This window comes from Python bivittatus, unplaced genomic scaffold, assembly GCF_059951505.1.
Source record: "Python bivittatus isolate LINGU-HERP-01145 unplaced genomic scaffold, Pbiv_v1 ctg000070_np1212, whole genome shotgun sequence".
Taxonomy (NCBI): domain Eukaryota; kingdom Metazoa; phylum Chordata; class Lepidosauria; order Squamata; family Pythonidae; genus Python; species Python bivittatus.
The window spans coordinates 18093051-18115490 of record NW_028277034.1 but is presented as its reverse complement, the minus strand read 5'-3'; the positions used below and the strand labels follow the sequence as shown (position 1 = coordinate 18115490).

The window sequence follows — 22440 nt, the reverse complement described above, 5'->3', positions numbered from 1 at the left end:
AAGTTCAGTTTTACCCTCAGCCATTGTGGACCAGATGTTATTTATCGGGCCAACCCATTGATGGTGGTTGTAGCAAAATTGGAGGAAGTACTACTACATCCACTGCCTTGGACTCTCTGAAGGTGGAATATAAATAAATAAATTAAAAATGGCAGCTATGCCTCTCTGAGGATAGTGAGCAGCTATGACAGAAGAAACTGAGAAACCACCTGCTTCCTTATAGCCACTAATTCCATGCAGGGGCACCAGGAGCAGCACCTCTGATTAGCATCTCAAGGTTATACACATAGAAGTGAAAGCAATGCATGATTGTATTGTGAATATAAATGTGTGTGTACATGTGTATGTATACACACATGCAACTTCTTTTTCTTCTTTTCAACTGCTCTCTTTATCCAGTGCTAGATTTTGTGCCAACAGAATGTACGTGCCATGGCCTAGAAGTTGAATGCAATGATGCCCACCTGAATGCTGTTCCTTTGCTTTCTCCAAATGTAACGATGATGTAAGTAAATAGGTAATTATGGCTGGGTATTTTGGTCTCTGTTCTATAAGTTGTAACATTATCAGTAGATTGACTGACAAGTTGGGGGAAGGCCTTCTGAGTGCCCCACCTGCAAAAGCACACTCAGTGTCCAGTTGTCAGCACAAACAGGGACTAACCCATCTCTTTAATCAGCTTCTAACCAACATTCTGAAAAGTAACTTTAAAGTGGATATAAATGAAGTATCTAGAATGAAGCCTTCATTATCAAATGAGATTTTTATTCTGTAGAAGTACACTGACTCTGATCAATAATAACAATTACAATAATAAATACTCTTAATTTTTACTCCCTATAAGAGGATTTTTTTTTCCAAACAGATTTTGTTTTGGCAGCAATACGTCAATGTAAAAGAGTTTTACACAATTTGTTCCCTATTTGCCATCTAGTTACTGTGACTAGTATTGACCTTTAACTGATGGAGGAGAGATGAGCAGGCTATTGAGTCACTAGTGGGCTGCTGCTAATTGGACATCCAGATTCACACTTTAAATTTTTCATATTTGATCACTTCTTGCCTAGAGATGGAGCCAGGAGAATAGAGTTTTTTGTTTTAATTATCAAGCTGAATGCCCGCTTTTGCATCTCATAGACATGCATAATGCTACCCTCTCTGTCTGCAAAAATCCAGATGGTCACTAAGTAGGAACAAAGGGTAAGAGATATTGATATTACTTTGCTCCAACCTAGTGGTTGTCTGGATTTTTATGGTGACCTTGATTGATTATGTGCCATCAAGTTGGTGTCAACTCTTAGTAATCACAGGGACGGATTTTCTCCAGGACAATTTGTCTACAACCTGTTCCTTCAGATCTTCCAGTGGTGCACCCATTACTGCTATAATTAAGCCCACCCACCTTGCTGCTGGGCAACTTCTTTGTCTCTTTCCTTTTACCTTTCCAGCATTACAGACTTCTCAAGAGACCTAGGCCTTCACATAATGTGTCTGCAGTAGGATAATTTGAGCCTGGTCATTTGTGTCTTGAGTGAGAAGTCTGGATTGATTTGTTCAATGATCTATTTATTTGTTTTCTTGGCTGTCCATGGAATTCTCAGGAGTCTTCTCCAACAACAAACTTCAAAAGTGTCAATACTTTTCTATCCTGCTTCTTGAAAGTCCAATGTTCACTTCCATAGAGGGTCATAGAAAAAACCATTGCCTGCACAATTCTGAACTGAATATCTTCAAAACATTTTTGTTGAGTTCTTAAAGGGTTTGGCATTTGGAAGAAAATAAGGGGAATAAAATGGAGAAAAATTAAAATTGCTGAATTTTATCTTATCTTAGTGTGCTCCATGATTCTGATCAAAAGTTTCTGCAGGGCAAGCTAATTATTCTATGCTCCTTAGGTAAAGACCTCCCTAAAAATTTAGAACATAAGTACTGATCTTTAAAGTCTCAAAAGATTCCCTGTTGTTTTTGTTGGAACAGCCTGATCAGCTGTTTTTCTGACAAAATCTTACTTGGAAGTAGCTAAAATTTCAAAGTAGATGTGCTTAGAATTGCTTTTAATTGCAATTAAAAAAAACAGACTCTCAAATCAAGCTTGACTCCTGTTTGTCCTTCACCCGTACACTTTTTTTGATACCATTATGGAAAAGATATGCCACTGCCTTCTTCCAGGATGTTTTTTTTTTCAATTTTGCACTCCAGCAGCAGCCTTAGAATTCCCAGGTCATTCCCCATCAACTATTAACTAACCCTGAACTTGTTTGGTTTCTAAGATCAGCCAAGATCACATAGATGCTGCCATTAAATAAAAAGAGCAAAAAGAAATTATCAGCTATAACAGTAAATCACTTTTTGCATTGAGAAGCAACCCTGAGAAAAATGAAAATTAGTTTTTGAGATATATTCAATATGAAAACATGCAGTCAAAAGTATATCAGTGTTTTTAAATTAAATCAACTATTTGAATTGCTGCAATTATGTACCTGGGACTTAAATTCTCTCTTTAGATTTCTTTTTAATTTCAATTGTTTTCTTAATTCAGTATATATTGTAGGCCCGTTGCAATCATGAAATAGTAATCACTGCATACAGAAGAATTAAGGGATGCTTTATGAAACTATTACTTATTTGCTATATAGTGAGGACCTCTAGGGTTTATGACAGTTAACTGCAGAAAAAGCAAAAAACAAAAAATTGGCTTTAAAAGCAGGTACGTTTGAAGAATTTTCTAAGAAATTAAATGGATATTTCACCTGTGCATATGATTATATCTCCAGCTAAGTGTAGAAAATGGCTAAGTTGATTAACACTCAATAGAGTCTGAAAAGTTGACAATCTAATTTGAACATGTCTGTGCTCAGCAGTTTCTACTGTATTGTTACACTTGTTGCACCCTCTTCAAAATTTTAGAAATGCCATCACTTTAGTTTCTTGGAAGGGGGTCATTGAAGACTTGATGATATTTCTGTGATACAAAAGTCATTTCTGCATATATTCATGTTTATCATAAGCAAATGTTCACAATATTAACCCTTCTATTAATTCCGGTACATCACATTTCTAGGGGTATCCATAGTACCATTAGAGTACCAGAGCAAGCAAAATCATTGCTTTGCTTCCTTTTCAATCACCATTCCAACATTAATTCCCTCAAATATATCAAGGTAGTGTAAGCTACTCCTTTCCCTGTTCAGGAACTCCCAAGGACATGTTTCAGCAAAATCTGTCCAGCCACATATCCCTCAGAGAAATGGGGGAAGCTTCCGACTGAAATCTTGAAGTTCTTTGTGCTAAAATATTTTGAGACCCCTGAAAGACCATTCTGACCAATCCCATATCCACAATCCAGAATAGCAGAAGTGGGAAATGAAATAATGGGTATAAAAAGTACATATTGTAAATGGTCATTATGAAAATTGAGGATAAATGTTCATGTCTAAATGACTCTTAAAGCCCTCTGAATTATGATGATTGAAGGTGTAAGTTTTTCCTTATGGCAATGAACTCACTCACCTTGTATGCTGGCAGGTTATGGTTGTGGATGGCCCTCTCGGTTGTATGATTTTTGCAGTTACACTGTATGTTGAAAAAGATGTTGCAAGGCTGTACATCCTTCCCCCCATCCCCCCCCCTTTTTAAAAATTAAACCTTTAAAAAGTTGTAGCCTGATTGCAATCAGCATCAGCTACTAGCAGAATCAGAGGAGGCAAACTCACCTCATCTCTTTCTGCTTCACCTTCTTCTGGGTGACTGGAGAAAAGTAAAACAGATACTGAAAAAGATTTTTTTTAGAAAATTCCCATTTCTGTGGAGCCTTTCTGTAAATTTTGGAAGGTTTATGGTCTGTAAACTCCCTCAACCATAGTTGACATGGTGGTTAGTTTAGTCCCACACCACCCTGGGATTAATTTTGAGGATTAGCTGATTGGATTGTGACATTCTAAGTAACCCTCCACTCAGAAAAGTGTCTCATGCAAACAACATCTTAATGTGCTCACAGCACAATAGATTATGCATTATTTGAATGATACTATTGATTAAAATGTGCATCAGATGTGAACAGTCATTTAACTATTTATTTAGAAGATCGTACCTGCCTTAGGTATGAAACAAACAGAAATGAGTGGAATTGGGAAATGGTAGACAATTCCTTGTAATCCTTACTGTAATATATTTATAGTAAGTCAAGTAAACACTACTTATCTATAAAAGCATGTGGCCTACTCTATCACTGTACAATCTAATGTGAAAAAAATTCTACTTTCTATCTCTGACTCTCACATAAGTAAGCATTTTTATAGATCTGCACCAAGCATTATGCTGACTATAAACATTTAAAAAATAAACTTTTGAATAATCAGTGCATGTAAACATACATATGCCTGTATTTTTATTTATATAAAAATATATAAATTTTCTGTAGATTAAATTAATTCATAGAGATTGAATATATATATATATATATATATATATATATATATATATATACATACATACAATCTCTATGAATTAATTTAATCTACAGAAATACCAGTCAGTTGTATGTCAGTAGTTTACAGTTATTCATTAATCTTATTAATACTATTTTAATTACAGATCTCTACAATGGAATCTGCTGAGAAAACTTGTTGCCAATGGTTTCAAAAAATATCAGGATCTTAAATACCTGTAAGACATTGTTTAGCTTCAAATATCAAAATATTATACATCATTGCTTTACAGTGTAGTGATAAAGGGTGAGTTCATATGTTACATCATGTGAAAACCAGAATTATAGATTGATTGTTAATGGAATGTCTGACTTTGCTGTCACTAATATTTCTGTTTTCTGCTAAGTTATTTTCCAAGGTTGAGAAGTATTAGCAAACACTGGATAAGGGCACATACTGAAGCTGCACTTTATATCTAGTTACTGTGGAGAAAGCCCTATTAAATTCAATTGGACCTGCCTTTGAATAGACATGTATAGCTTTATCTTTTAAAATTATACCTTAAGCTCTTATATACATATAAAGCATGCTGAAATTAAGGAAATAGAAATGGAAGTTTTCAAAACTGGGATTTAAAAGATTCTACAAGAACGATATGTTTTATAGAAAAGGCAAATCAGTTAGACCAGGCCTGCTTCTTCTGTTCAGTTTTTGAGCTACTCCAGAATCCCATCTGCACCAGTTCATTGGATTCAGCACTGAAACCAGGGGCAGCCCATTGACCACCATCAGCGTGAGAAGGATGTGCCTCTGACATTCTGCTACAATTTGTCCTCACCCGCACTGAAAAATTGTTCAACCTTCTTAATCAATTACAGCAAAGAAACACTCTGGATTCCACTTAGGGAGATTTGTCTTGTGTTTATTGTCACAATACAATACACTTTCTAAACATATTAACTATATTAATACATTTAATATATATGTAATTAAATCACATGTACCTGAGTTACATGTACAATGACACATACACACAATATCTATATACACACACATGTACAATGACATACACCCCACACACAATCTGTACTTCTACCTACCTACCTACCTACCTACCTACCTATCATCTATCTCAAATCCTTTTGGTTCTATCATTTTATTTGCCCAGGTTTGTTTATTCAAATTGGATAGTTAAATTTTTCATCCTTTTTTGCCCACAAATTTAAATAAGAGTTATGAAATAATTTATATAGGAAAACACTGTCCTTTCATTAAAAAAGTGTAGCATCAGAAGTGCAAGATGCTTTGGTCATCTGTTTTCTCTTCAAATTCACTATAAAATCAATATTTTCTCTATCCAACATTAAAATAGTCTTGAAAGGATTCTTGAGAAGGATTTTTTTTTAATTGAAGCCAGATACATGCCCTATGTATATCAAAGATTTTAGCAATTTATTATTGTCATTTTCTTCATAGGTACCTTCAAAATAATAATATAAGCATTGTGTCAGGACATGCTTTCAAAGGACTCTACAATCTGACTAAATTGTAGGTATTTCATTTAGAGTTCTGTGCTATAACAATTGTTCCATTAACATTGTTATAATAATTTCACTAGCCTTGCTGTTGCTTCCTGTACTGCTAAAGATGTTTACAAAATCAGTGTGATATATGTCAGCTCTATCATGGGGTTTCTTATATCTATTCTGAACAGTTTGGTAGAACAATTAAATACAAATATGAATGCATGAAATACTGTATTCATGAACTGCTCAATGATTTTGTAAAACCAATTATTGCCTGTTGCATTTTATTGGTCTGGTTTCAGATATCTGAGTAATAACAAGATAACCTTTTTAAAACACCGTGTATTTGAAGACCTACATAAACTCGAATGGCTGTATGTATTGGCTTTGTTTCAAATTATTGCTGCAATTTTAAAGTTACTTATTTTCCTTTTTTAAATTAAAAAAATGTACTTATCTATTTGAATACATTTTGAATAATACATGATGATATGATCTATATTAACAAATTAATAACATAATATTTAAAATGCATGAACATGTAAAAGACCCTGAGAAATTTAATCAAATTTATTTTCCTTGGCTCTCTGGTTAAAAAAAAATCTGTCCAAACAGATATTATGTTTGAACTCTAAGTCAGAGATAGGTTTGTCCCTCCAATATTGTATAATAATTCTCATTCCTCTTACCATATGCAAACTACGTATAATTCCAGGTAGACTGATAATTCATCTTCAACAAGAACTACTCTTTGTCAGTCAGGTAGAAAGCCCATTTGACTCACTTCTGAGTCCAATTTTTTTCTTAGGCCCGAGCTGCAAATTGACTCTCCATCCTTTTTGGTCTTTTTGCAATCTTGACATGTTGTGAATCTTCTTGCCAAAAGGCTGCCAGGATGGGCATAATCAGTTGTAAAGCAACAATATAGCAAAACTACCTGGTACCCTGTCACGTTTAGAGTACTCTAAACTACTCCATACCTTTGTCCCTTTCCCAACCAGGTATCCATAGTTCCAAACAAAGCACCGAACTTCATGCATCACCCTTTTTATTTTTCTGGGAATGCTTATGGCTCATTTGGGAGAGGCATTCTTTGAAATAAAAATTGGAAGCTGGCATGCCAGCTTCCTATATTTTTAGCTTAAAATATTAATATTAAAATAATGCTAAAAATGCAGTGTCCTTGGAGCTCTCTGAGCCTGGTTATTGGCTTGCAGACGTTTCATTACCTGACTAGGTAACATCATAAGCGCTGATGATGTTACCTAGTTGGGTAATGAAACATCTGCAAGCCAAGAACCAAGCTCAGAGAGCTCCAAGGACTCCACATTCGACCCTGAGCTACATATATTCTCTTTTATTGAAATACAAAAATGCTGAGGACAGGATGCATAAAGAATTGCCTGGGTAATTAAATTTGGGACTAATCTTAGAGAGTCAAATAGATTTTATAAAAAGGATGTGCAGAGGGCAGTGGAGGTACACGCTATGCTGCCACCTCCCATTCCAATCTCACTTACGTTGACAGGGAAGATCCGCAGTTAAGATATTGATTAATTTTGTATTGGATAAGGCATTTTCCTCCTGGGGGGATGCTCTCCTCTGGAAATGGCCTCTTTCAGTATTCATATGTGTGTGTGTACCTACCTATCTATATACGTATGAAAATACTGTGCAGCTCCACTGCTTTTTCTTGAATCTTCCTTATGAAAAAAAAAAACGTTCATTCACATTTTGTTTCTTGAAGAAAATGATCTCAGCTAAGTTTTCTCCTGGGCATGGGATAGGTTTTGATAGAGCTCTCCCTTTCTCAAAGTTAACCCTATCTTGGACTATTCTAGTGTTCTTTACAAGGAACACAGACTGATGTCTGTAATGAGAAATTTTAACTTGATTGACATTTTTATTTTAAGAGGTTCTTTTTTACTGGTAGCTATGATTTGGAACAAACCATAGAAACCAAAATAAAAAATCACCCCCCCCTTTTTTTTTTGCTGCCAAGCTTTTCAAGTGAAGCTGTGTCTTACAAATCTATGATGCAATCTGTTGCATTTCCAAAATAATTAAGTGATAAAGTACTAATCAAATCATTGTAAAAACTGACAAGAAACCTTTGAGCACTTACTTAAAAAAAATAGAAAAACTCTAGAAAGGTTTCTATCATCGTTTTGAAAAAACTCAAGGACATCTCAAGTTTTAATTATCTAAGGTATTAAGGAAAGCCTGTTTTACTCCACTTTCTTTTTTTTAACTTTAAAAATTTAATTACCCAGGTAATTCTTCGTGCTTATCAGCATCCTGTCCTCAGCATTTTTGTATTTCAGTAGAAGAGAATATATGTAGCTCAGGGTTGAATGTGGAGTCCTTGGAGCTCTCTGAGCCTGGCTGTTGGCTTGCAGACGTTTCATTACCCAACTAGGTAATATCATCAGTGCAGTCAGGTAATGAAATGTCTGCAAGCAAACAACCAGGCTCAGAGAGCTCCAAGGACACTGCATTTTTAGCATTATTTTAATATTAATATTTTAAGCTAAAAATATAGGAAGCTGGCATGCCAACTTCCAATTTTTATTTTAAAGAATGCCTCTCCCAAATGAGCCATAAGCATTCTCACAAAAATAAAGTAATACCAATTGTTCTTTCAGAAGAAAACTGCCTTTAAGAACAGAGTCATATAAGTGATGAGCATACAAGTGATGCTGTGCAGGTGCTTACCTGGTAACTGGAGGCTGTGAGGGTCTGGATGGGGATTAACAGTGCAATTCAATCCTTACAAGACTGAATATGTCTGAGGTTTTTTTTGCAGGGGAGGGGAGGGACTAGTTCTAGAGCTGTTCCATTGAGAACTCTGGATGGAGTATCAATCCCCCAGAGATATTTGGTATGCAATCTAGGCGTCCTCCTGGACTCACAATTCCTGTTCAAGCAGCAGCTGGTAGCCAAGGCTAGAGGGCCTTTTTACAGATCCCTCTGTGTACCAGTTGCATCCATTCTTGGATCAAGAATGTTGTTCTGCTCATAGTCACTCATGCCTTACTTATTTCCTATCTTGGTTACCGTATCACGCTCTACATGTGGCTGCCCTTGAAAAGCATTTGGAACCTTCAGCTGGGCCAGAATGGAGTGGTGCACACAGTGTTGGGTTCACTGGGGTTTGCCTAGGTAGCATATCCGCTGTGCAAGCTGTATCCAGCATCCTTCCAGGTGCAATTCAAGGGGCTGGTTAGCACCTTTAAAGACCGACATGGCACAAGACCATGTTACTTGCAGTACTATCTGTCTTCAGTTGTTTCTGCCTGTCCCACCAGATCTGCAAAAGCAGGCATGGTCCAGGTCCCCTCAGTGAAACAGTGCTGACTTGCAGGCCTTCTCTCCTGTGGCAGCTGCCTGTGAAACAGCCTCCTCCAAGGCTTTAAAACTTGTTTTTTCTCACAGGCATTAGGGCTGAGTTGTTAACAGACTCCAAAATTGGTAAATTTGTGGTTGAGGTTTAGGTGTGAGGTCCCTTTTTATTTTGGATTTTATATATACTATAGTATGTATGTTTGTTGTATTTGTATGCATGTTGTTTTTATTCTTTTATATTGTGAGCTGCCTGGAATTAAAGGTAGTCCTTGGTTAATGACTGCCCTGTTTAGCGACTGAACTTACAATTGCACTGAAAAAGTAGCTTAATGACCAGTCCTTGAACTTACAATGGTCGCAGTGTCCCTGTGTTCACATGATTGCCATTTGGGCGCTTTGCAACTGGCGTGCATTTATGATGGTCGCAGCGTCCCACAGTCATGATTGTCAGCTTCCAATAAGAAAAGTCAGTGGGTAGGCTGGCAGGAAGTCACAAGTTGTGGTCACGTGATGTTGTGCCTAACAACCGCAGGTGATTTGCTTCATGACTGCAGCGGAACTGATGTTGTAAGTTGGGTGTGGTCACGTGATGTTTCACTTTACAACTGTGTTACTTAGCAACAAAGTTGCCTGTCCCAAATGCAATTGTTGAGTGAGGACTACCTGTAGTTGCATAAAATGGATAGCCATATAAATTTAATAAACAAATAAATCTAGCTGAGATCATCATACCATTGATGATGATTGTGACTGTTTTGTAAACAGAAGGCTGCAGTGAGCGCTTTCTAAATTAAAAAGATAAAAATATTCTAAATAAAGTATTGGGTAACTGCTGATCTTGTATCCCAAATTCTGTGTGAACCAGCTTATTTCAACCATGCCCTCCCTCCCCCCACAGCTTGAGTTATAGAAACGTGAAGCGCTTTTAAGCATCTATTGTTATTGGCTGGCATATACTGCATTTAAACATCAGAAATGGTTGTTTCTTTTTTCAAATGAGCACCATGCATATTTGGAGTTAAAAAACTTGAAAAGCAGATTGCTTTAAAAAGCTAAAATTTTTAGCCTAAATTGTACCTTTCCTTGGTTTACAGCATAATGGAAAACAATACAATGAAATGCATCTCTCCGCTAACCTTTTATGGACTCAGCTCGCTAATTCTCTTGCAAGTATTAAGTTAATTTAAAATGTGTTTAGTATGTAAGAATGTGCATAGGAGGCTTATAACTGAATAATGTGTTAGGTCAAATACTGAATTGCAAAACAGATTTCTCTAATAAGGTTCTTCTTTGAAAAAAAAAAAGCAAATCAATTTCTAGGATTATATTTAAGATGCCAGAATAATCGTAATTTAAATACATTGTGTCTTTTTCACTTCAGAACTCATTTAAGGCACATTTCAGTCTTCATGGACATTTCTCTGACTTTAAACCTAAAAGAAATAAAAAATAGTTTAAGGGACAGAATGATAACTTGCAAAGCTGAAGTTTATTAACAAATTGAAATAAACATTGAGGGGTGGCTCATTATAAAAGGCAATGTTGATTACAGAAAGCATCTGCCCTGTTTTTAATTCCATGTTTTGATAGAGGGTGGAGGTTCTCTAGACCTCTTGCCCTCTGGATTGCAGGCAACCACAGCTGTGCTTCAGTTTTCCTTGACTGCAGGGAGAGGGTGAGATGCAGCCAGGGGTAGGATCCGCATCACTTGCAAGTGCCAGCCAGAGTTCCTGCACAGATGGCTCTGATTCACCTCCTCTGCCACTCCACATTTTTACTAGTGAGGGGAAAACACAGTATGACCAGAAGTGGCTCCTAAGAAAGTATCCTCTTGGTTCTTCAAAGTGGCCTGGGCTTGCCAGCTATAGTACATAATTCAACTGAACTTTCACACAGTATCATCCAGCCTGCCAGAGAGCGACTGTTCTTCAAAACCTTTTGTTACATTGGTGAATGCAGATTATGGTTCATTATTGGCTCCGGATCATAGGTTATATTCTTTCTGTTCTTATTCAATTTTGCTATGTAAATCTGTTTTGCATGTAACTCAACGAGTATGCAAACATACTAACATACACACATAAACAATTCTAAAATTATTCTAGATAATTTCATTCTCTTATTGAAATAAGATTTTGCTTACTTAAGGGCACACGTGACAAAAATAGACATACAAGGTCTTGACTAATCATAAAGGTTAAGAAAGAAAATTGCTGAGCAAAAGCCATGTCCAATAGTGAAACAGTACCATCCTCATACAAAGACTATTTTTCCGTATACGGTTGTGTGCTCTAAAACATTCTCAGAAGAGAATGAAATATGCCATATCATAAAGGATTATTATCTAAAATAACAAATTTAGATATAGTGATATGCTCTGGCAAACATAAATTTATCATCTTTTAAACTGTCCTTTGCTTTCTCTCTCTCTCTCTCTCTCTCTCTTTTTGCAGAGTTTTTATGAATAATTCTCTTGTCCAGTTGCCTGATAAACATCTTTGTCAGCATATGCCAAAATTGAACTGGCTGTAAGTCAATGTTCTGCAGTAGTAACATATTCACTTGAATCAAAAACATCTAGTTTCTTGTTCAAAAAGATTTTTGTATGAGATGAGAAAATGAGGTTCAGCAAATTTAATCAAAACCCAGATGTGTGTGATTTGACATGTGATTTGAATTACAATAGTTCCAGGTAAGGCTATGTAAAAAAAAAATCTGCTTCAAATGCTTCCCTCTCCCCATGGTTTGCATGTACAGTATATGCACAGAAAATATTTCTACTTGGAGTGCCAGCAGAGTTCAATGGTTGTGCATGTACACATATGCCAATCCAAATGAAAACAATTTTTGAAACAGCCAGATGAACCCTGCAAAAGACATAGCTGCTTTAACACTTTACAGAGAGATGCCTTATTTGAACTTAAGTGCTTTGCTAAGTATCTCTTTCAATGCTTTGCAAAGCCCTAGTTTAGAGGAAAAAACAATAATATCTTCACATTATCAGTGCTGGCAGAAATATTTGAAATATGTTGCTAAGAATTAATAATATTGTTTTTATTCTTTAGGGACTTTGAGGGAAACCACATCCGTAATTTAGGAAATGCTACTTTCATCTCCTGTAGTAGTTTAACAGTTCTGTAAGTAAGAAGAATTTTCTGTTGTGCCAGAAAAGAACATTAAGATCCTAACCATTTATCAAAATCTGGTGCACTTCAGAAGTGATGGACTTCAACTATCTTCAAAAGCCTAAAGTTTGTGGGTGCCGAAGTTCAGCACATCTGGAGGGTCCCAGCTTCAGATTAAATACAAATAATGGAAGTTATTAAAATACACTAAAATATCTTTTACTGTTTCAGTGTTTTGAGAAGAAACAAAATCAACTCTCTCCATGAAAATAGCTTCTCTGCTCTTCAGAGATTAGCTGAATTGTAAGTAGAAGTTTTTTTCTTGAGCTAAAATCTTATAACTTTATATAAATTATAAGGAAGGGTCTCAGTGCTACAAGCACAAGAGTAGGTTACATTTTGCACAGCTGTCTGTTTTTACAAAAAGGGTAACTGAGGGAAAAGCACAGTTGGGATTGGAATAATGGTTCAGAGGGGATACTCATTGGGTATAAAGATGTCTTGGCAGAAGTGACAGCTTTTCTCCTGGGCAGAATAGCATATTTGGAAAGATAATTGTCAGGGATCAGTGATGTAGCATGGAGATGGGGTAGAGCATTGTAAAGCCCTACTTGCACATTATAGTTTTGATCCAGTTGGGTTTCACTGCAGCTACCTTAAAAAAAAGACTAAAGTTCAATTACACATTTCCCTAATGCAATATCAGACAGATACTTTTATTCCCAGCTGAAGTAAATATGACATAACTCTGACAATATGACTGAATTCACAATTGTAATAAATCATGATTCTATTATTATTATTATTATTATTATTATTATTTATTGGATTTCTCCTAACCATGGTTTATTAAATAAACCAGAATGGGTTGCTTGCATAAGACACTAAGCTGTTCTTTACAAATCACAATAACTGGCTCATTTAACAAACACAGCTGAATAGCTTAGTATATTGTGTGATTGAGAGAGAAAAACCGAAATACATGAAACAATATAAACCAATTTAATTTTTTTAATGAAGGAATGCTATAATTTGAATGCTCCTTCAGTTGGAAATTCTGACAGTGAAATAATCTACTGTTAACTATGTTTGTGGGTTTTTCCCTCATAGAGATCTAGCTAACAACAGGATTGAATCACTTCCTCCAATCATATTTAAGGATCTGAAAGACCTTTCACATCTGTAAGAGTCTCTAATAATTTCATTGATCTATGATGATTTATATTAAATATTATAATTAATTTTCTAGCTTTCAAAAAAAAATCATGTTATAATGAAAAAGTATGCCTACATATGTTGCATAATGTGTAAAAAGTTTATTTTTTAAAGGGCCACGCATAGAATTCTTGCTCCGATGTTTAGGATACTTTAGCAAGTATGTTGAATATAACAACACAACTTTGCTAATTGTCCTAATACTACTTAAGGTTAGTGATTTGAATGATCAAACTCCACCGCTCCAAATGACAAGTATGAACTGTGTATGAGTCAGCCCCACTAGGAGATTTTATATCATATTTATTATAGGAAGATTAGGATTTCCCCCAATATAATTAACTGTGAATTGAGGAATTTGGCTTAACTTTGCTGATAAGAATAGAAGTTCTGAAAAGAAGCCAGGAGATACATATGGCTGAAGACACCTGAAAAGCCTGAATATTTTCAAAGATTAGCTATGCTAATATGCATATGCAGATGGGAGGAGCTTGAGAAAGACAGCTTGTCTGCTGAATTTAACATCTAAACAGGAACGGCCTCTCTTTTCTTTTCTTTCCTGTCCAGCTTCCTCTTCTTATCACCTCCAGGCTTATTCCCCCTTCCCTTCCAAGTGCAGTTCTCCTTTACCCTCAATCTCCATCCTCTTCCTCCTCCTCTTCTGCTATTTTTGCTGGAAGAAGGAATGGGATATGTGTGTGTGAGACAAAGATTTATGAGATAGAGAACAAATGATATATGCAGATGGGAGGATCAATTAATTTTATATGTACCTTTACACATATAAACATTTAATGTTGGAGGGGAATGAAGGTAAGGAAATCTTCAGGACTGTTTTTAGCTAGAACTGATAACCGATGGGAAAGCTATTGTGCAGGATTTTTTTTACACACGTAAGGACCAGGTTGGGGACAATCTATGTGGTCACTAAAAGTCAACACTAACTTGATGATGCATAATCAGTCAATGACAACTATTATATTTTATTTGTTATTAGCTGAATTCAGCAAGTTGTATATCTAATAGAAGTGAATATGTGTAGCTCAGGGTTGAACTGTAGAGTCCTTGGGGTTCTCTGAGCTTGGTTAATGGCATCTACATACTATTCAAAAGAGACAAAAGACCAGAAGATCACCTCACCAGCAATCATCACCCAGATAAGCAAAGGTTACCACCAGGCACACAATCAAGCAGCAAACATATGCCAATCAAAGAACTACCAGAGGAGCAAAACAAACAAAACAAAACAAAACTCCCACCTCCACCAGCATTGGCAAGGCAGGCCACAGCACATAAATAGAGAGCAAACCCCATCCCATTCTAGCACTGAAGATGTTACCTAGCTAGGTGATGAAACGTTTGGAAGAAAAGAACCAAGCATAGAGAACCCCAAGGACTCCACAGTTGTATATCTTTCAAGGCTAATAATTCTGCCCTGCACAATACATATTAATAAGCAGTCTACACATTATTTTTAATTCAGTATAGCTATAATAGGTATGTTGTATCATATTCTTTTGACAGGAATCTTTCATACAATCCAGTTCAGAAAATACAATTAGATCAATTTGATTATCTCAGGAAACTCAGCTCATTGTAAGTAGGTGTAGTCCTTCTCAGTGACTAAATAACCAGTATTAAATCAATGCATTTTAGTATGTTGATGCTTTGCCGTTTTTGGTAATTTTGAAGTACATATTTATTGGCAAAAATGTTATATAAAATTGTTTTGCTATACGTGCTCAGAGGGTTTTACATCTGTAGAATTACATTTAGGATTGCATTACTGTATAGAGCTGAAAACCTATGCCCATATTCCTTGGGGTGAGTCAAATGTTATACAATGTGGCTTATTTAAAAGATATACAAAGAATTGCATAATTAAAAGTACTTAGAAATGTATTTTCTTTCTTTAATAACTATAAATTAGCAAACATGTAGAATTTTTCTGTATTTAGAACATTCAGAAAATTGAATAGTTAAGTAAATCAGTAAAGAACAAAATTGTCTTTTAAAAATACATAGGATTCTTCTACATTTCTTTCTAAATGCCTTCACTGGGTCTATAGGTAAATTATGTCAGAATTTTTAAGGTATTTTTACAAACTGAAAGGCTAAGCTTTGTTGTAGTTTTCAGTAGATTTTGCTTTGTTTAGCTTCTTCTTTTTCATCATTATCATTATCATCATAATCTCTTATCTTTTTATCCAAGTCACTCATTATATGCATTTTAGAGATTCATAAAAGTATGCTGAAAGTTTAAGAATGTATTCATTACTGTGTAATCCTTTTCCTGTTAATTCAACCATATTTTTTTTCCTTAACATTACCTAAAGTTTGATTTCTAATATATATAGGAGCCTAGAAGGTATCGAAATTATGAATATCCAAAGAAGAATGTTCAGCCCACTAAGAACTCTTTCCCATATGTAAGTATCACGCAAGCATAATCTTTTTACTGTAATATAATTGATTATATAATCACTGTAAATTCCAAGCATTTTCATAACATAAAACCCTTCGTCTTGCTCTGCAAGTGTGAGAGGCTGTCTACTTTGTTTTTTAAATCTCAAGGAGGATTTACATAGGAAAACAATATATTTTAAGAATACTTCTACCATGTGTATTCTGAAAAATTACTCTGTAGGTAACTAAAACTCTCACCATACCATGACATGCTGGCTGGGTCTAATGCAAATTGAAGTCTAAAATGTTTGGGAGATGATAATTTGCCTATAGGTAGACAGTATTCAGTTAGATAGAACAGTATTTTAATTCTGTTATGAAGACCTTCCATAATCTCTTAGTAGCTTCTGCTAGAAATTTGCATGGGAGAAATAAACCAAAGATAACCTTATTTTATTTCAGAAAGTTGTTTGATAATTTTGGGGGGCTTAGGTATTTGTATATAAAGAAGTAGGAATGGGTTGGTGCCTCAAATACTTGCAGAAGGCTGTAATTATAGCCTTGGCTAATGCCATTTTTTTCAATGAAGAATAAAATCCTGTGGCTAGAATATTCATGTACATTAAATATAAGTGATTCTCAGAACTGTTCCATCAAAATGTTATTTACCCATCCCAGAAAATTAACGTTAATTTAGATTTTACTAGTTCAAAGAATATATCAGTGGCATCTGCAAAGAGGGAGGGGGTGGGGTGGGGTGGGGTCAGAGTGACAAAAGCAGCATTGTGGCATTGCAAGGCAAGCCCTGTCCATTTTGTACGTGTGTCATGACATCACACACATGCATGAAAGATGCAGAGCTTCCAGTGTAATACTTTCATCTTTGTAATGAAAGCAGCAAGCCCCTACTGATGCTCATAGAATATATAATGTAGTTTTATAAAGTATTCCATTCTACAAGTTTCAGTTTGATACAGAGAAGTCTCTTTTTCCCCTTAGATACTTTAAAAAATTTCAGTATTGTGGTTTTGCTCCTCATGTGCGTAGCTGCAAGCCAAATACTGATGGCATCTCATCCTTCGATAACCTGTTAGCCAGCATTATACAGAGAGTATTCATCTGGGTTATGTCTATTATTACCTGCTTTGGAAACATCTTTGTCATTTGCATGCGGCCTTATATTCGGTCAGAGAACAAGCTCCATGCCCTATCAATAATGTCTCTCTGCTGTGAGTATCGCTTTCTACTAAAATATATTTTCTAAAAAGTTGTTTAACACAGCAACCTTAATTGGAAGGTGGGAAAGATTTCTGTACTAGAAGAGCCACTACTCTCGCTACTACTCAGATTGGCTGTTCTAGCAGAAAGTGGAAATGGGACAGTTGGTTCATACTTTTTTCTTCCAGTAGTTTTGTTACTAGCAAGAAAGAGAATATTGCAAATAGTATACAGGTAGTCCTTGTTTAGCGACTGCCTTATACAGCAACCATTTGCAGTTACAATAGTGATGAAAAAGTAGCTTTGCGACCAATCCTCGCATTTATGACCTTCGCAGGTCTGTAAAGCAAAGGAAAGCTGAACTAAGATTGTAAGCACAGTTGTGGTTTCACTTAGCAACTACTTTGCTTAATGACCAAGTTGAGAGTCCCAATTGTGGTTGCTAAACGAGGACTTAGGTAGGGCCTCTAAGGGAGAAGTGATAGCTCCAATTTGGTATTAGAATAGCAATTCTACTTCTTCAGCAGGAATTGGATTACTATGCAAATGAAGTTAACACATTAATTAACATATTAAAAGAAGATACACTAATATACATTTTTCCCTAGGTGCAGATTGCCTCATGGGAATATACTTATTTGTGATTGGTGCCTTTGATCTCAAATATCGTGGGGAATACAACAAGCATGCTCAGTTATGGATGGGCAGTATCCATTGCCAGTTGGTGGGGTCTATAGCCATTTTATCCACAGAAGTGTCTGTCTTCTTATTAACCTATCTGACTTTGGAGAAATATATCTGCATAGTTTACCCTTTCAGATTCTTCAAGCCTGGAAAATACAAGACAATTTCCATTTTGGTTGTTATATGGATTATAGGATTTATTGTTGCTTTTATTCCACTGAGCAATAAGAATTTTTTCCAGAACTACTATGGCACCAATGGTGTCTGTTTCCCTCTTCACTCTGAACAATCTGAAAGCATTGGAGCTCAGATTTATTCTGTCATCATTTTTTTGGGTAAGTAAGCTCCATGTTTCTTCTAGTATATTGCACAATCATAATTGTTTTCTTATATATGAAATGCAGGTAAGATATATCATCACTAAGCAAATTTTAAGTCATGGCATAAATGAAGCTGTCAGTTCCATTTCCCAAGGAAAAAAGTAAATGTCTACAAGAGAACAAGTTTTTTGGCAAAATGCTTTCCCAAACTGGCATGCTTAGTTCCTTATAGTGTCCACAGAGAGCAAAGGTGGTCAGAATGAAGCAAACAGCATTGTGGCATTGACACAAAGCCCACCCCTTTTTCACATGTGTCATAATATCCCATGCATGCCCCAAAGGGGTGGAACTTACAATTCAATACTACTTTTGTCATTCTGACAAAATAGTGAGTCCTTACAAATTATGCTGCCGGTTTCTATATAGTGGACTTTTTTTTAGCTCAGATGAAAACATTCAAGATTTTTTAGACCTTTCCAGTTCTTACAATTCTTTTGCAATTCTTGTAAATCCCATTTTGCCTTGGGCTGTTCATCATTTTTTTTTTTTTAAGTTTTACACTATCATGAGAAATCACATTATTTAGCAACTTAAATGTGACCATTCTCTGTATTTTGTCTTGCAGATATTTTTTTTAAATAGCAAATTGTATCAGCTGAGGAGCCAGATATGAATGAGGTCAGAGTTGATAGAGAAAGAGAAGTTTGGCTCCAATATTGCCCAATCCTGTATATTGGATACCAATTGAATGCCTGTTGTATACAGTAAAGAGTGTGATACAGAAAAAAATCTGAAATTGTATTACTAGCAGTTTACAATTCTGAATTAATTGTGAAGAGATCAATAAGTTAAAACGTATTTCTATACAATGTTTATAATCTATAAGTTCTTTCAACACGAATAATGTGCTTTAAGTTAATGAGGCTAAGCAAGTTTCAACAGTACTGCAATTACTTTGGTTGTTAATGAAAATCACTTATGCATAGCAAATAAATACTGTTCTTAGGTTTCATCATTGGATATTTTACACTAGCATATCAGTATTTGCTACAATAATGAATTTACATTGTGATGTGACAACAACATGGAATTATAACACAGCTTGCCTTTCACAATAGGTATTAACTTGGTAGCGTTTATCATCATTGTGTTTTCCTACGGAAGTATGTTTTATAGCATTCATCAAACAGCTGTTACTTCAGTGGAAGTCCAGAATCATGTAAAGCAGGAGATGATCCTTGCCAAACGGTTCTTCTTCATTGTATTTACTGATGCACTATGCTGGATACCCATATTTACACTAAAATTGCTTTCCTTACTTCAAGTAGAAATTCCAGGTATTGCTGATTTCCCTTTCAATTATTCTATTTATCAGCTTGTAGTGAGAACTATGTGGTTAGAATATCCTAAGTAATAGGAGTAAACAGGAGAAATTGAGGGCCTGCAAGAAAATGTTGTCATCCTCAAAATCAACACATGTATCTCTTCAGACTTTCACACAGCCCTACTTTCCCTCACCACCGTGTAAGCTCTAACAAACTCAGAGGTCTTCCAATATCTTTCCAAGCCATTCTGCATTTCTTTTTTAACTGCCAGATTCTCAAAATGCAGTAGATACAAAGGATACTGTGACCTCAATTTTGGAAGAGGTTCTTCTTTTTTGTTGTGTATATTTTTAGGCTGCCTCTGCAAGCCTTGAGATGTTGATACCTTTGTTGTTGCTTAGAGACTGTTGTTTTAGAATCAGTAAATTCACACCAATTACTATTTTAATAAAATTCCACTTCTATAGCATATACCTTATTATGTATATACAGGTTCATTTAATTTTTTTTTCTTTTTAGGTTCTATAACTTCTTGGGTTGTAATTTTTATTTTACCTATAAATAGTGCCTTGAATCCTCTTCTCTATACATTAACTACCAGACCTTTCAAAGAAATGATTTGTCAAGCTTGGCAGAATTACAAGCAAAAAAATTCTTCAGAAAGTAAAAGCAATCAGAAAATATACAGCCCATCATTTATATGGATAGAAATGTGGCCTAAGGAGGATATGTCATCAGAGCTGACAAAGCCTGCCCTTTATACAGATACCTGTGGAGCACTGACAACTACAGACTCAGCAAGAATAAATTAACATCTATGAAAATACTTTGTTCACATTCTACTTTGCTTTAAATCACAGTATTTTTAATACATTATTTATTAGCTCTTTCTGAAAGCCTGCCATAGGAGCCTGGCAGAGGAGAAAGGAAATTAAAAAAATATATTTATATTGCTTTTTCAGTAGACATTGGTGTATGAGGCAAAGAAAGTAAAATAAATAAAACTGAATGGCTTTCTAATTTGACAATTCTAAAGAATATTTTTAAGTTGAAAAGCTTGTGATAGAATGATCAGTATTATATTTCAGTTTGCACAGTATTTTTCTACAATTGAGAATAAGACATGAATAGCATTGTACTGTAAAATATTAATACACCCATTGTACTGTAAATATTATTATAAAAGCTAAAAATACTAAATATTTATAAACAAAACTCAAGGAAATTTTCAATTTTATGAAATAAGAAAATTGCTTGTTACAATTCAATGTTTTTATGCAGGAGAACTACACTTTTTTATTTCAGCTACAGATTATAAATTGAAGTACTATACAGAAAGGAATAGCAGCTGTCTTTTAGATTGGCAAAATATTAATGGCTTGGACTTCTTAAGTTACATAAGAATAAATGTTGTACACTTTCTAATGTTTACTGAATTTTGGAATACCTTGAACTAGACTATAAACTAATATTATGTCATACACAATTTTGAAGATAGATAGATATCCTTATGTTTCCAAATGAAGTATAGCCTTCATACAATTATGTAATAAGTTTTCATTTTTTTTTGTCTCATGAGAATCCAAGGTTGAGCATGCTCACAGTACACTCATAGAAACCACTTAGGCATGTTAGTCATGACTAACCTGATCCATTACTTTCTATTCATACTTTCATTTTTTAAACAAGTGACAACACTTAGGTCTTCTTGTATGGGCTCAGAAGCTAAGGTCAAGACTGGTTAATACTTTGATGAAAGACCCCCAGGGAATACCTAGGTGGCAGGTGAGACTAGGAAATCTCTGTGCCAGGCTGAGCCACAAGTGCCAGGGGAGTACAGTATTGAACTGGTGTTTGAAGGCTGTTCCTATCTTGATGTGATGAAACAGGCTGAAGTTGAACCCAAGCATGATGGACTTACTGTTTGTGAAGAAGGATCTCTGTTGTGTCTGGTGATAACTCTGAAGGGTAGTCCCCTCACCCTGAAAGAAGAGGTCTGTGATACAGGTTCCTACAACACTCATAGCTATTGCTAGATAAACAGAAGACCGTGGCTTAGGGTGGTGGGGGCTGTCCTTGTCTAGCTTTGGCCAGTGCCCCTGTTATAGACATACTTGGGGCAGGGGGCCTTCATCCAGCAACTCATGCAATGTTCGCCATCTATTTTGATTGCAGCAATGCTCTCTACATGGGATTACTTCTGAAGACCACACAGGTTCGTCATCTATTTTGATTGCAGCAATGTTCTTTACGCGGGGCTACTTCTGAAGACCACACAGAAAGAGTAACTGGTACAAAATGCAGTGGCCTGTTAATCAAATCAGATCTGCATCAATCATACAATCCCTGTTCCATGGTTGCTACACTTGTTTCCAGTAACTTTTCAGGTACAAATCAAAGTGCTGGTTTTAACCTATGAACCCCTATATGGCTCGGCACCCAAGTACTTACAGGATTGCCTTCTTCACATACAAACAGCCCACAGGACTGCCAAGTTATTCATTTTGAATCCTGAACAGAAGTAGATATTTTTAACATACAGCACAATTCTTCCTTTGCTCTTACTTTTTAACAAACTGCATCCTTCAATTGCTATATGTGAGTCATGCCACCATTATCTCTATTAACCGTTTGACTTCCTTTTCTAAGACTTCATGCTCATCTTGTTTCCTATACTCTGAATGCCCCTCCCAACAAAAATCACAATTATATATTATTTTAAAGCAATGTGAATAGTTACATAATATACACTGCTAGAGAAAGCATAAAGTCACTCCAATATCTTTTATTAACAATAGAAAAGCACACCGTAGTTGCATTAAATTATTAACTGTTGGAAACAGTAATTG

At 35.5% G+C, this 22440-nt stretch overlaps 1 protein-coding gene across 1 annotated transcript; it reads left to right on the top strand.

Moving 5' to 3' along the window:
* The first annotated feature begins 399 nt into the window (after nt 1–399).
* RXFP1 (relaxin family peptide receptor 1) lies at nt 400–20422 on the top strand. The gene is made up of 15 exons (XM_007436476.2): nt 400–505; nt 4594–4665; nt 5904–5975; nt 6256–6327; nt 10393–10464; nt 11752–11826; nt 12364–12435; nt 12655–12726; nt 13534–13605; nt 15163–15234; nt 15996–16067; nt 17044–17273; nt 17871–18281; nt 19385–19603; nt 20111–20422. The coding sequence occupies exons 1-15, from the start codon at nt 501–503 to the stop codon at nt 20401–20403; spliced, it is 1881 nt and encodes a 626-aa protein (XP_007436538.2). The 5' UTR covers nt 400–500; the 3' UTR covers nt 20404–20422.
* The last annotated feature ends 2018 nt before the right edge of the window (nt 20423–22440 follow it).